The 15207-nt window shown below is 37.6% G+C and overlaps 1 protein-coding gene and 1 long non-coding RNA gene across 2 annotated transcripts; one reads left to right on the top strand and one right to left on the bottom strand.

The window, feature by feature from the left end:
* The first annotated feature begins 1964 nt into the window (after positions 1-1964).
* Positions 1965-2585, top strand: LOC119079784 (piggyBac transposable element-derived protein 4-like). The gene has a single exon (XM_037187854.1). It carries the CDS (start codon positions 1965-1967, stop codon positions 2583-2585), a length of 621 nt encoding a protein of 206 aa, XP_037043749.1.
* Positions 2586-3073: 488 nt separating this feature from the next.
* Positions 3074-3742, bottom strand: LOC119079731. The gene is made up of 2 exons (XR_005088215.1): positions 3264-3742; positions 3074-3200 (listed from the first exon to the last, which is right to left on the bottom strand). It is a non-coding gene; the product is annotated as an uncharacterized LOC119079731 (long non-coding RNA).
* Between the last annotated feature and the right edge of the window lie 11465 nt (positions 3743-15207).

Here is a 15207-nt window from a genome sequence, read left to right as displayed (position 1 = left end):
TCACGATTTACTTCGTATCGTGCGAGTCTAATGAGAGATGATCTGTGTCTGCTCACCTATTTATAACCCGAATCTGATAGTTAACATTTGATAGTTGAATTATCAGAGCTTTGGGTTATAAATAGATGAGCAGAGACAGATAGTCTTTCATTTAATATAAAGCTGTCGACATGAAAGCAACTTATTGAAACGTATTGCTAATTCAACCATCATCTACCAGCTATCATCTACCAACTATCAGCTATCAGTATAAGTTATCAGCTCGTAGGGTAGATTCCTTGCTATAATGGTTCCAAATCCAGCCTAAGATTTTGGATCTTCCACTAGCAGACAATGGTGGACGCCTTCGTTAGCCATAACACAAAAGCTTATTAACCACTACAACAATACAATGACTCCTAAGTACTTGGATTTTTCCATACGAAAGCTAACCAAAAAGTCTTTCTGGAGGATATCTCACGACATAACGAGTCTCGATATTTATGACGCAAACAACCATTTTACTACAAAAAGTGTTGTTGTGGTTGGAACTGGCGGACACTAATTTATATGCTTATGCATTAATTGCAGTCTTAGTATTGAGCTTCCTGCGAGAAACATCATATCATCATACGTGGTAATGAGCACTTCATATTTCCAAAACTAATGGTTTTGAACCTTCTGTACATTCGATCACTATGGTGCGATAAGTGTGGTGTTGCCAATTTTAAATGGGACTCCGAAGCAGATTGCTTGAACTGCGATATTGTAAATATTCTATAATTTTACAAAAATTATGTATTTTAAATGTAAACAATCAAGCAAAAATGTTGCTCAATAAATTATTCACACAAAAATACATTTTATTTGTTAACAGTCAAATTCTAGGTATGGTTGATAGGTAGAATGTTTTAACGGTGATGTTAACTGGACGAGCGTCATGAATAGACTGATTAAAATGTATGATCCGCTAGCCTCTACATTGTTCGACATTTGATAGTCAACGATTGATAGTTTAACTATCACACCATTATGTGATTTCGCAATATTTCCATATATTGCGTAATTGAATTTATTACATAATATTACAAAAATTTACAGCAGCACTAGTCTATGCGCAGCGCTCGTTCGGTGAACATCTTTGTTGAAGCATCTTAAATATTTGAGTTCTCATCGAAAAGGCTCACCCTCTATCACATATCAGACATACGTGAGAATGGTAGTTGGGCAGAGTGAATTCGATTGGGACTAAAAATCTTAATGGAGTGATGTGTGTCGTTGCGCGAGACGCTGTGACCTATAAATTTTTGAGGTCTGATCGAAAAGGCTCACCCTTCATCAATATACCAGACTCAAGTGATAATTGTAGATGGGCAGAGTCAAAAAGATCGGGATCAAAAGTTTGGATAGTTTGAGCGTGTCGCTTCAACCGTCCTTTCATATTTTTCTAAAGTTACGACACACGGACAGACAGACGGACGGACGGACGGACGGACGGACGGACGGACGGACGGACGGACGGACGGACGGACGGACGGTCGGACGGACGGACGGACGGTCGGACGGACGGACGGACGGACGGACATGGCTCAATCGTCTTATAATATCATACTGATAATAATTGCCCACTACGATATAGGCCGTTTTCGATTATTTCACTTACTTACACGATGGTGGGCAAAACATAAAGACTCTCACGATTTACTTCGTATCGTGCGAGTCTAATAAAGCGCGGTACCAAGATTTACACACGATCCTGTGCCAGAACTGGCTATTGTTACGACTGCTTCATCTACAAAGGAGCGGAGAAAAAAAAATTCATTGGCACGCTAGGAGAGAGAGTTGTTCGCAAGCTCTGCAAAACGATACGCCGAAAAGATGTGGTTATCTGCACGGACCGTTTCTTCACTTCGTACGAATTGATGAGAAAATCACCGTTCCCTCTCGTCGGCACCTGCATAACAAACCGAAAGAATATTCCGATCATGACGGAGAAATTGCAGAAAGGCGAATCTGTGGCCAAATCCACGTCTGATGGTGTCATCGCTTTCAAATTGCAAGACACAAAAGAAGTCACACTGCTGAGTAATTGCCAGACCGGTGAAATATCAACAGTTGATCAAAAGCAGCAGGACGGTACCAAGAAGACTTTCACATGTCCAGAAGCCATCGCATTTTACAACAAATTTATGGGCGGTGTGGACATGACAGACCAGTACACGGTGCTATATGATATCAACCGAAAGTCAACGAAGTGGTGGAAGCGCGTCTTTCAAAGACTGTTAATGACTGCTGTGACAAACTCTTGGATTCTGTATAAACAGTTGAACAAGAAGAAAATACCGCTAATTGACTTTATGATCCCGCTGGCGGAAGATTTGATGGAGATGGGAAAATCTGGAAGCAAAATTCAGAGAACGTACAAGACTGGTCGCCCATCTAAGCGATCAAAAACGTTTGTGAACGTTCAACATCTGCCTGTTCCATGCACCAAGCGACGTTGCAGACACTGTGCAAGTAAAAAGCTTCAAAAGCGAACCCGATTCGTTTGTTCGACGTGCGATGTGCCGTTGTGTGCTAAATGTTTTTTGCCGTACCATCAATAACAGGTACGCGTTTGTCCTTTCTAGAATAAATAATGACGTGAACAAAACTTTGTTCTGGATTTAGGTCCAATACAACGATGACATGCAGCCGAATACTAATCCGACTGTGAACGTGATATATGGGATTTTTTTTTATTTCAATTTAATTTGTTCTGTTCTTAACTACGACTCCTTGTTCAAGAAATAAAAATTTATTTTTGGGAATCGCCAGTCAATAAAATCAAACCGCCAGTCAATAAAATCAAACCGCCGGTCAATAAAATCAAACCGCCGGCCAATAAAATCAAACCGCCAGTCAATAAAATCAAACCGCCGGTCAATAAAATCAAACCGCCAGTCAATAAAATCAAACCGCCAGTCAATAAAATCAAACCGCCGGTCAATAAAATCAAACCGCCAGTCAATAAAATCCAATCGTTAGTCATTAAAATCAAACCGCCAGTCATTAAAATCAAACCGCCAGTCAATAAAATCAAACCGCCATTCAATTGTTTGTCTGGGGGAATGGTGTTAGGACCTCCAGTTGTTGTGTTGCTTACACAATCGACCGTAAATGAAAACACTTATTTGTTGATACTACCGTGCATTCGACCGGTTTGACCGGTCATCTTCAGGCTGTTTATTTAGGAAAATTTCTTTGTTATTTGAACACTTTTTCATGTTTTCAGAGTAACTTACGTTAACTTATAAAATTGTAAATATCACACAAATTGCGGTTAGACTAAATTTATAAAAACTTTGTTATCACGGTTGTGTTTATAAACAATCTGGCGTGAATTTTTATTTCGAAGTGTCATTATTGACGAAACATCTGTTCCACGGATTCATAGGACTGTTCGCTTTCGACAGTTGTTGTGTGCCGTGGTGTCGTATTTCGAATGTTACGGTTGTGTAGACGTTTGCCGATCATTTTCTCTTTGATCAGGTTGTATACCACCGGCGAGACATGTTTGGCGTCTTTTTTGAAATTTACGACCGAGCTTTCGTTTAAGATGATGTGATTGGCTTCATGTATCTTCAGCAAGCCACGGGTGCGTACTTGGCGAAGAATCTGAGCTCGGTTGAAATCGAAATGATGGTTGGTCGTACTTACATGTCTAACCAGTGCCGTTTTGGTTGGTTTCTTTGCTATGTTTGCCACGTCCTTTTCGTGCTGGTTGCCAGTCAATAAAATCAAACCGCCAGTCAATAAAATCAAACCGCCAGTCAATAAAATCAAACCGCCAGTCAATAGAATCAAACCGCCAGTCAATAGAATCAAACCGCCAGTCAATAAAATCAAATCGCCAGTCAATAAAATCTAGCTCCCAAGTACCGCCAGTCAATAAAATCAAACCGCCGGTCAATAAAATCAAACCGCCAGTCAATAAAATCAAACCGCCGGTCAATAGAATCAAACCGCCAGTCAATAGAATCAAACCGCCAGTCAATAAAATCAAACCGCCAGTCAATAAAATCAAACCGCCGGTCAATAAAATCAAACCGCCAGTCAATAAAATCAAACCGCCAGTCAATAAAATCAAACCGCCAGTCAATAAAATCAAACCGCCAGTCAATAAAATCAAACCGCCAGTCAATAAAATCAAACCGCCAGTCACTAAAATCAAACCGCCAGTCAATAAAATCAAACCGCCAGTCAATAGAATCAAACCGCCAGTCAATAGAATCAAACCGCCAGTCAATAGAATCAAACCGCCAGTCAATAAAATCAAACCGCCAGTCAATAAAATCAAACCGCCAGTCAATAGAATCAAACCGCCAGTCAATAAAATCAAACCGCCGGTCAATAAAATCAAACCGCCAGTCAATAAAATCAAACCGCCGGTCAATAAAATCAAACCGCCAGTCAATAAAATCAAACCGCCAGTCAATAAAATCAAACCGCCAGTCAATAAAATCAAACCGCCAGTCAATAAAATCAAACCGCCAGTCAATAAAATCAAACCGCCAGTCAATAAAATCAAACCGCCAGTCAATAGAATCAAACCGCCAGTCAATAGAATCAAACCGCCAGTCAATAAAATCTAGCTCCTAAGTACCGCCAGTCAATAAAATCAAACCGCCAGTCAATATAATCGAACTGCCAAGTACCGCCAGTCAATAAAATCATACCGCCAAGTACCGCCAGTCAATAAAATCAAACCTCCAGTCAATAAAATCAAACCGCCAGTCAATAAAATCAAACCGCCAGTCAATAAAATCAAACCGCCAGTCAATAAAATCAAACCGCCAGTCAATAAAATCTAGCTCCCAAGTACCGCCAGTCAATAAAATCAAACCGCCGGTCAATAAAATCAAACCGCTAGTAAATAAAATCAAACCGCCAGTCAATATAATCGAACTGCCAAGTACCGTTAGTCAATAAAATCATACCGCCAAGTACCGGCAGTCAATAAAATCGAACGGCCAAGTACCGGCAGTCAATAAAATCGAACTGCCAAGTACCGCCAGTCAATAAAATCAAACCGCCAGTTAATAAAATCAAACCGCTAGTAGATAAAATCAAACCGCCAGTCAATAAAATCAAACCGCCAAGTACAGCCAGTCAATAAAATCAAATCGCCAAGTACCGGCAGTCGATAAAATCGAACGGCCAAGGACAGCCAGTCAATAAAATCAAACCGCTAAGTACCGCCAGTCAATAAAATCGAACTGCCAAATACTGCCAGTCAACAAAATCGAACTGCCAAGTACCGACAGTCAATAAAATCAGACCGCCAAGTACTGTCAGTCAATAAAATCGAACTGCCAGGTACCGCCAGTGCCAGTCAATAAAAAGCTATACGATTCGCAGACGAACAGAGTTTTTTTTGCAGTTTCGTCATCTGGCAAATGGTTTGCCCTTACTTCGTATTCTACATGTCACAAACGGCGTATTAATCGTACTTCATACGGAGCTAAAAATAAAAGATATAAAAGCTATGTAAACAGCAAAATTCAGATATTTATTATGTTTCTTTAGAACTAATTACCGTACATAACACCAAATGAAGGTCTCTAATTTCCTGCACAACACTTGTATGTAATATATTGGGTATGTTTCTGTCATTTCCTTCGAAACACAGAAATAGTCAAAATTTCCAATATTTTTCAGCCCGTCAGGCAGAAACACTGTAGAAATATAGTTCAGTAAATACTTCTGGCTCATCACGATGAGGTATTTCCTATGAAAATATCAGCTAAAATGCAGTATACAAAAACAGCTTGGATTTAAATTTTTTTGGGTGTGGTGTGAAGGGAAAAGTTACATGATGACAATACAGGAGCTCCGCCTTTCGAAAATATCTGAATTTGGAAATGGTGACTATATGTTATGTCGCACTTTTATAATAGTGCTTAGGGCTATTTGTTGGTGTCAACATTTGATGTAATAGATTTCTGTGTTTCGAAGGAAATGACAGAAACATACCCACGGTGCGGTTGAACAACTTTTTTTCGAAAAGTTCGTAAACATGGGGTTTTCTTGTTAAAAATGATTGGGGTGATCCTAACGATTATTTTTCTCCTAAATTTAAAATGTTTTGCCCGGGCCTTCTCGAGAAAAGTTGATTTATCTTGTCAAAAATGGCCCTTTGTGAAATGTTTTCTACTAGGAAAGCTCGGTAATGTATTTTTTGGTTTTATAAGCAAAATTTTAAGAAGTAGAGACTCAAACCTTTACAACGGTACCTTACACACCATATTCGAACCTTTGATATATGATTGGAATCACGTTTTCGACGAACTTTATGGAAATTTCGATGGTTATATGGGTTTTCCCGGTATTTTTTTTAGGTAATAGGTCCGAGCTAATTTTTTTCAATTGTTTTATAAAGATGACATCCATACCTTTCAATTGATACCAAACAAGACATATAAAGACTCGACTAAGGGAGCCGTAACTGATTTCCTCTCGAGAAATAACGATTTTTTATGAAATAATGGAACTCGGTAAAGTGTTTTACAGCAGGAAATCTCATTTATTCAATTTTTTAGGTTTCTTATTACTTTTGACAGAGAAAGAGACTCTAACCTTCGTAACCTTCAGTTCTAAAGAAACATAATAAATGTTTCTATGGAATTGTGTAAATATCGAATCTATATCTTCAAGATGTGTTGAACCATAGCACTGAACTACTACAATTTTTTTTTTATTGGAAAATCGGCCCCTATTTCTACATATAAAATTGCGTCGCAGTAGCAGTATATCAACCTTACAAACATATAAATTAGAGAAATTTTGACTACAGCGTCGAGGAGACCACTCTTAAAAATTCTCTTGCTTGGTTCAGTACTTTGGTTGATATATTAATATTCCAAACATTATGCCACGCCACATTTTTCCGAGCCCAATACAAAAAAACAATATTCTACTACTTCTGCTTTTGATCTAAATCTATTATGGAAAAAAACCATTGAATTTTTCAGATATTTGTAACATCTTATATAGAATACCTCGTTGTGAGCCAGAATTATTCACCGAAGAAACTTTGTCGTCAAGTCATATTTTCATAACAAATACCTCTTCGTGATGAACCAGAAGTATTTACTGAAGAAGATTTCTTCAGTGAATCTATTTTTTTCCCTGAAAGCTAATTGACTGGATCGTAGGGCTGAAAAATTGGAAATGAGGACTACAAGTTATGTCGCACTTTTATGTTAGTTCTTAGAACTATTTGCTGGTTTTAACATTTGATGGAACAGACTTCTGAGTTTCGATAGAAATGAGAGAAACACATCCAATACTGTACAAGCGTTGTGCAGGAAATTAGAGTCCTTCATTTGGTCAGATGTACGGCATTTAGTTCTAAAAAAACGTAAATGTTTCCATGGAATTGTGTAAATATCGAATCTATATCTTCAAGATTTTGTTGAACTCTCATATTCTGCGACAGCTGTCACAAATGATTTGATACTACACAATGGAACTTTTCATTCAATTTTCGTCGGGTTTTTGCTAGCTACAGGTCGCATCATGGGAACAGGTGATTTTATCATTCATATAAGCCTTCATACCGCATTCACGAATTATTGATAAGAACGTTTGTGTGTACGATCAAAAAAGAATGGGCACTTAAACACTTCAACTTCTCATATTTAATCGTAGATGCTTTCAAACCCCCATAAGACCCTATTTGGCCCAAAAGCACATAAAATTACCTTTAAAATGATACCCCAAACCACCATGTACGGCTCGTGTACCTGGAGAAATTTTGGTACCTGGCAAATTTTCGGCTTTCGATCACCTTTCACCAGCCATAAAAGCTTCGAAGAATTTTTTTGAGAGTGGTTTTGGCTTCTAGGGTCGAAGCCCTTTCTAGGTACCTATAAAAAGTTCCACCAGAAAACACGCCCGATTTCGGTAGGCTGTTTTTCAAAAGAATCCCTCTTAATACGAAATTCGAAATGTAGTGAAGCAACGCTCAATATTAATACAGAATGAATATTGAATATAAAATTAGTGTATGTTATTGCAGTTCACACAATAAATTGTTAGATTTGAGTATCCTTTTCAACACGTATCCTTTTCATTTACGTTTATGTTTCCGTTTCACTTACGCAACAACGTTTAAGTGCCCATTCCACTAAAAAAAAAAGTACTCCGTGAGAGAGCAATCTGTCAAATAAACAAAGAAAAATTGAAAAAATTCAATTTTGTCTCTCACACGGAGTACTTTTTTTGGTAAGAGGAAACTAAGTATAATGTTTAAGTATAGTTTCCACTTAAAAAGAGCACTCCGTTTAGCCTCCGTTTACATGACAGTTGTAAAATAGAACAAAGGAACTGTCACGTAAACGGAGTAAAAAATTGAAATAAATTCAATTTCCACTTGCGTTACAGACGGAGGCTAAACGGAGTGCTTTTTTTAAGTGGAAACTATACTTTAGTTTCCTCTTACCAAAAAAGTACTCCGTGTGAGAGACAAAATTGAATATTTTCAATTTTTGCTTTGTTAATTTGACAGCTCGCTCTCTTACGGCTCTCTCACAGAGTACTTTTTGTTGAGTGGAATGGACACTTAATTTCCACTTAAAAAGAGCACCCACTTTAGAATTTTACAACTGTCATGTAGACGGAGGCTAAACGGAGTGCTCTTTTTAGGTGGAAACTATACTTTATTTTGACATAGATATACTCAAAAGGCCTTACAAAACTTAGGCGGCCCCAGATCAGGAGTCAGGAAGGATCGACCCAATATGAACTCTCACAATTGCTATTACCATTCAGAGAGAAAACGTATCAAAATCGGGTGACATTTACTCAAATTATCGTGTACAGTTCACGGACAGAAGACGGACGTTTTTTGTTGCAGATTCATTGCAAATGACAATTGAGTTACAAACAAATTTTTTATCGATGGAGAACCTAATTATAAGACACTTTGTCTCATATCATATGCCAAAAAAAGTTAAAACTTTTTTTATAAATCATTTTGAAAGTCACTAAAAACACGAAAATTCGAATAGAAATACAGTATGTCATCAAAAATTTTTGTATTTCGATTCGAATTTTCGTGTTTTCAGTGACTTTCAAAATGATTTATAAAAAAAGTTTTAACTTTTTTTGGCATATGATACGAGACAAAGTGTCTTATAATTAGGTTCTCCATCGATAAAAAATTAAAAAAAAAATTGTTTGTAACTCAATAAGAAAATACTTTTCACTGCTTGGAATTCCATCTTCTTCTTCTTCTTCTTCTTTTTCAGCCTGTTTCTATCCACTGCTGGATGTAGGCCTCTCCAACTTCTTTCCATTTCGTACGATCCATTGCCATTTGCTGCCAGTTTGTACCTGCAATATTCTTAATTCCGTTTGTCCATCTCTCTGGTGGTCTACCTATAGCTCGTCTTTTATATGGTCGCCAGTTCATGATCTTTTTGGTCCAACGTTCGTCTGTCCTTCTTGCAATATGTCCCGCCCAGCTCCATTTCAGAGATGCTATTCTTTCCATGACATCAACGACCCTGGTTTGTTGTCGAATCCATTGATTCGTCATTCTGTCTCTGAGTGTTATTCCGAGCATACTCCGTTCCATGGCTCTTTGTGTCACTCTCAATTTATCTTCGGATGCTTTTGTTAAAGTTAACGTTTCCGCTCCATAAGTGAGCACTGGAAGGACACAAGTGTCGAAAACTTTGCGTTTCAGACTATTATTCATTTTGCTTTTGAAAATTAGTCTGAGTTTTCCGAACGCTGCCCATGCAAGACCAATCCTACGTCTTATTTCTGCAGTTTGGTTGTCCAGACCTAACTTCAGTTTATGTCCTAGATATACATAGCTGTCGACTCGTTCAATGACAGTGTCACCAATTTTGATTTCTCTATCGTCCCCGATGTTGGTCATGACTTTTGTTTTCGATAAGTTCATCTTGAGGCCAACTTTGCTCGCCTCTTCACTTAACTGCTGTAGCATAAGCTGAGCCTGACCTAGATTCGCTGCTATCGGTACAATGTCATCAGCGAAGCGGAGATTGCTCAGGTACTCTCCATTTATCTTTATTCCCATTTTACTCCAGTTTAACTTCCTAAAAATACTCTGCAGAATCGCCGTGAATAATTTCGGTGAAATGGTGTCACCCTGCCTTACACCTCGGCCAATTCTGAATTTCTCCGTGCTCTTATGAAGTTTTATACATGAAGTAGCATTTTTGTACACATATCGAATTGTGTTGGAGTACCTTGAGTCTACTCTACATTCGTCTAATGCGTCCAATATCGACCATGTTTCTACTGAATCGAAAGCTTTTTCGAAGTCTATGAATATCAAGACTATGTCGATGTTGTATTCACGACACTTCTCAATAAGCGTTCTCATCACCTGCAAATGGTCGTTTGTGCTGAAACCAGATCTGAAAGCAGCTTGTTCAACAGGTTGGTAGAAGTCGAACTTGTTAGTGTTCCTCTTCGTAATGATTTTCATAAACAACTTGTAGAGTGTTGACAATAGGCTTATGGGTCGGTAATTTTCCAGCTTTGTTATGTCTCCTTTTTTATGCAGCAATGTAATTACCGCATTTTCCCAGGCTTCTGGTACTTCTTCCCATTGGAGACATCGATTAAACAAAGCCGTGATTGCCTTTAATAATCTTCTCCGGGAGACTTTTTGTTTTTCATCTCGGCTACTGCAGCTTTGACTTCATCAACAGTTATGTCGGGCATATCCTCCGATCCCACGTTTCTTATTATTGGTCTATCTTCGGTTTCTTCCGTTGGGCTCTGTCTTGCTGAAGAAAACAAATTCTCATAAAATTCTGTGATTCCATGATTCCATGATTAGGCATAACTGGTCTACTGGACTATGACTTGTTTTCTTCGGTTTCTGTGCTAATTTTTGACAATTTTTCGAAAGGTACTACTGCCGGCGCTCGAATCTACGACCTGACTTTGCGGCTAACAATCAGTCGAATATAATCTATCTATCTATCTATCTAATCTAATCTAATCTATTGTCAATGGCGCATAAGAAGCAAAGTGTTTACAAAATTAGAAACTGACCGTCACTGATTGCGTTCTGATATTAAAAATTGCTATCGCAATTACCAAATCAAAACTACTTCTGAGTGTGTTTCACGTTATCTCGTTTTCGAGTTTAAAATGGGATCAATTCAAAATTTTCGTCATGAATCATTATAATTTATATTTAATTTCAATATCTTAATCTGGAAAGCGTTTAAACCTTGATGATTGGTCCTTAGGCCATAGAATGCTCAGGATCTGATAAAAAGTCAGGTAATATCTGGTTAAACATTTATTTCCTAAATGTGAGAAACTAGATTTAGTTAACATTTTATCTGAATTTCACTTATAATTGTCAATTGCCTAAGCTTGAACTGCTATTAAGATTTAGATAATAAAGGAAATAAGAAAATCTGATGCATCAAGTAGCGACGACATGGCTTGTAGTTGATTTCTCGTTATTTTAAGTGTTTTGTGTAGTTTTTGTTGAAAGAAGCACATGAATGATCGTATTATTGATTGAAGGCTGATAATATTCATTCATCATCCGCCCATTCGAACATCAATAATTAGTGAAAAACAAACAAAATTCACTTGATGTAATCAATGATTACTAATCATGGCGCCAAGTTAGTAAGACACAAGTGACGCAAGTCTCTAACTCAAGTTTGGAATTTAGACTAACACATGGAATTCAAATCAGACCAGTTCGCTGAACAAACCCTATTTGCCTGGCCATAGTTAACGAATTCGCAAAAAAGAAACATACCAAACACCTCCTCGTGACCGCAGTGGAACGGATCGTTTCAAGCTCCTTTCTTTCTTCAGCTCGACAACTTCAACAAATATATATACATTGCAATTCGTATCTATAGAAGAATCCCAACAAAAATCTCTTCGAGAAAAGTGTGACGCAGTCTTTGAAGTACAATTTCTAAAATGAATGATATCGCTAGAGTTGACGCTTTCAGCTTCGTTACGCAAAAATTAAATTTTACACCCAATTTTAGTTCAAACAAGCTGGCTTAGTTTTTCTCATCATCTGCCAAATAATTTTTACCAAAAAAAATTTGACTGGAAACAACCAAAATTTTACCAAAAAAATCTGCGTCGCATGTGGCAGATAAATTTTCTTGCTGGTCTGTTCCTGAACATAATTGACCCACCCATTTCCAACTTTCGACATTTTTCACATATGCCCCTCTGTTCTACTCGTAAAACTCTGAGACTTTGCCGAAGAAAGTAATTCTCTATCTCTCATAACCCAAAAAAATATTAGTCCTTTCATCCTACGCTCGAGTAGCTCAAAATTTGGTCACTCTAATCACTCTAGCTCAAACGAATCTGCCCCGATTTTTTTAATTATTTTTTTGTTCGAATCGTGTTACGAATACCTTTCATTTGATGGGTCGCACGCCTCTGTAGGTTTCAATACAGCTAAGCTACAGCCGAAAACGCGTTCCCGACCCTCGAAAACCACACTTCGAGGCCAATAAAACAAAATTCTGGTTTTTCCTGGGGTAATGGCGTATCACATTTTCATTTTTATGCCCACCCTGAGGTTCCTGTAAAATTTCATGGAGATTGGCTGACTAGTTTCCGAATTCGACCGTCGATAGATAGACAGATAGACAGATAGACAGATAGACAGATAGACAGATAGATAGAAACATACAGAGTAAGTTGAAAGATTTTGATTGTTTGGAAAACATTAATTTCAAAACGATGTATCTCCGGCAATTTTAAAGTTACACAGAGGCGCTTCTAGCATACTGCGCGCCCTGGACCACTACAATCTAGCGCCTCGTTTTTGATTGTTTTTATTTTGTAAATATATTTATAGGTCAAAATTTATTTGTGAGATTAGAGTAAAAAAATCGAGACATGCGTCTTCGACTTCAAGCAAGCCTTTACCAAACACTACCCTTGATCATACCTGATTCACTCTTCCAGGATTGAACAAATACCCCGATAAAAAATGTACGACCGCAATATGTGTTACGAATGTGTAAGCTTTAAATAAAACTTAGTTTTCGTTGTATTCGTTTAACCACTGGTCAATGACCAACTCCAAGAAAAAAGAGCAGAAAAATTTAACGAAATTTCCATAAACTGCTCAGTTTCCTCAGAGCTGTTCAAACTGCTACAGCCAAATCTATTCTCTGTTGAAAGCTAACAAACTCGTGGTCGTTATTGCGGTCGTCATTGGTCTACATTTTTGAAAAAGGATTCTGGTGGAAAGGTACAATCAAAAGTAAATGGAAATCCAGTGTCCAAATGTATGTTTCGTGTCCTGCAGCAGGACATGTAGGACATTTTTTTGAGATAAATGAAAAAAGCAGGATTCCAATTAAGGTTCAAAAACTGCCAGTCCCTTAATCCATTCACATTATTCTGCGATTAAGCTCGAAAATAAAAAAAATCCGTTACAGTCGAAATATAGATTTCGGGATTTTTAGAGATACCATCGTTTCTGTAATTCTCTCAATTGCCATTTGAAATTACATGCGAAATGAGAGAATACAGAAAAACGATGAAAACGATGATGCCTCTTAAAATCCCGAAATCTATGTTTCTCCGACTGTAAATTGAACCAGAGACGAGGAGAAAAGTACATTCCGTTTTGGCGGATTTTCACTTTGATTCCTATTATTTCCTATAATTCCTAATAATTTCTAAGAATTCCACGATATTTTCTGTTACTATCCAATTCATTGTCTACTTTTTAGAAACAATTTTCTAAAATTTTTCTTTCCTTTTCTTTATTCCGATAATTTTCTAAGATTTCCTCCAAATTTAAAGAAAACGAACAAAAACCGTCGAAATTACTGCAGTGTCGTAGCTGCCGAAGTATCCGGTAAATAATAAGAATTGAAGTAAATACTAGAAATTGAAGGAGTTACAAGAATTGACTGGTAATACGAGAAATTGAAAGTAAATGAAAGGATCAATCAGTGAGTGAACTGTATTTTACAAACCGAATAGCTAGGACCGGAAACCTGCAGCGAGTGAGAAGATCAAGTTTTTTTTTTTCATTCGCTTAGTTCTTTCGTTTGTCATACTTATCCGTATTTCCTTTCATTTACGTCAAATTTCTCGTATTTCCAGTCAATTCCTTGTAACTTTTCAACTTCTAGTATTTCCTTCAATTCCTCGTTTAGAGATATGATCTAAATCAATAAAGTAAACTATCAATTTCTACACTGACGGGATGACGATAAAGACTTGAGCGGTCTGCGTAATTTCCTCATACTGTATTCGAAAGATGTCAGTGTTATGATTTTTCCTTTGAGGCAACATCCCATGAATTTTCATGCAAAGTATGAAATTTTTGTTCGCATATTCCAGCGCCCCATTTTTCCAGCGCCCTGGACCATGGTCCAATTGGTCTCTATGAAGAAGCGCCACTGAAGTTACATAGTCGAGTGATAGCTCGTTTTGCTCGTATTTGAAGCGCGAATAAGATAGAATAGGACTTGTGGTGATACAGGCCAAAGGAAAGAAACTTAAATTCTCGCCTATATATAGTTGCCGCGTCTCAAAAAATTGTCTTCGTTCTTTTTTTGGAAGTTAGACTGCGTCAAGTCCTCCGCTATCGCTCCGGACATGATCACCACAGAATCACAGTGTGGAATTTTTAAAAAAATTGGGCATTTCGTCGAACACATTCTGAGATAACACGTGTAAAAACGGTAGAGGCGGTTCACCTACCCTCTCTGGAATTATCTAATGTGTATACACGTACGATTCCAGCTAGGGTATGTGAACCGTCTTTACCGCCTTTACTCGTGTTATCCAAGAAAGTGTTCGACTAAATGCCATGTTGTACGGCTTATGAAGGTTTGACAAAACTTGCCTAAGTTCAGATCGTATGAGACACAAAAGTCCAAACTTTCTTCACCTCGTTCAGGGTCGTAGATTTTCAGGGTGTGCTCAGCTCCAAGGAAAAAAAAACATTTACAAATTCATGGTATATTCTCCTGTTAAGTTATTCATCTAACATTATGGGTCTAACACAAACATCATGACTAATTAATAGGTTTGGACTTGACATGTATAATCTTCTGTTCTTTTATTGTAAAATTAAAAATGCAAGTAGTCAGGGGGCGGATGCCATTGACGAAATAAATAAATAGTAAAAAAAATAGGTTTACACATACATTTGTAATCCGTCTAATTGGTGAT

This window comes from Bradysia coprophila, unplaced genomic scaffold (genome assembly GCF_014529535.1).
Source record: "Bradysia coprophila strain Holo2 unplaced genomic scaffold, BU_Bcop_v1 contig_333, whole genome shotgun sequence".
Classification (NCBI taxonomy): domain Eukaryota; kingdom Metazoa; phylum Arthropoda; class Insecta; order Diptera; family Sciaridae; genus Bradysia; species Bradysia coprophila.
This window is presented reverse-complemented; position numbering and strand designations above follow the sequence as displayed.

Coding starts and splice junctions, on each gene's coding strand:
- LOC119079784 (XM_037187854.1), top strand. CDS start 1,965: ATGACGGAGAAATTGCAGAAAGGCGAATCTGTGGCCAAATCCACGTCT.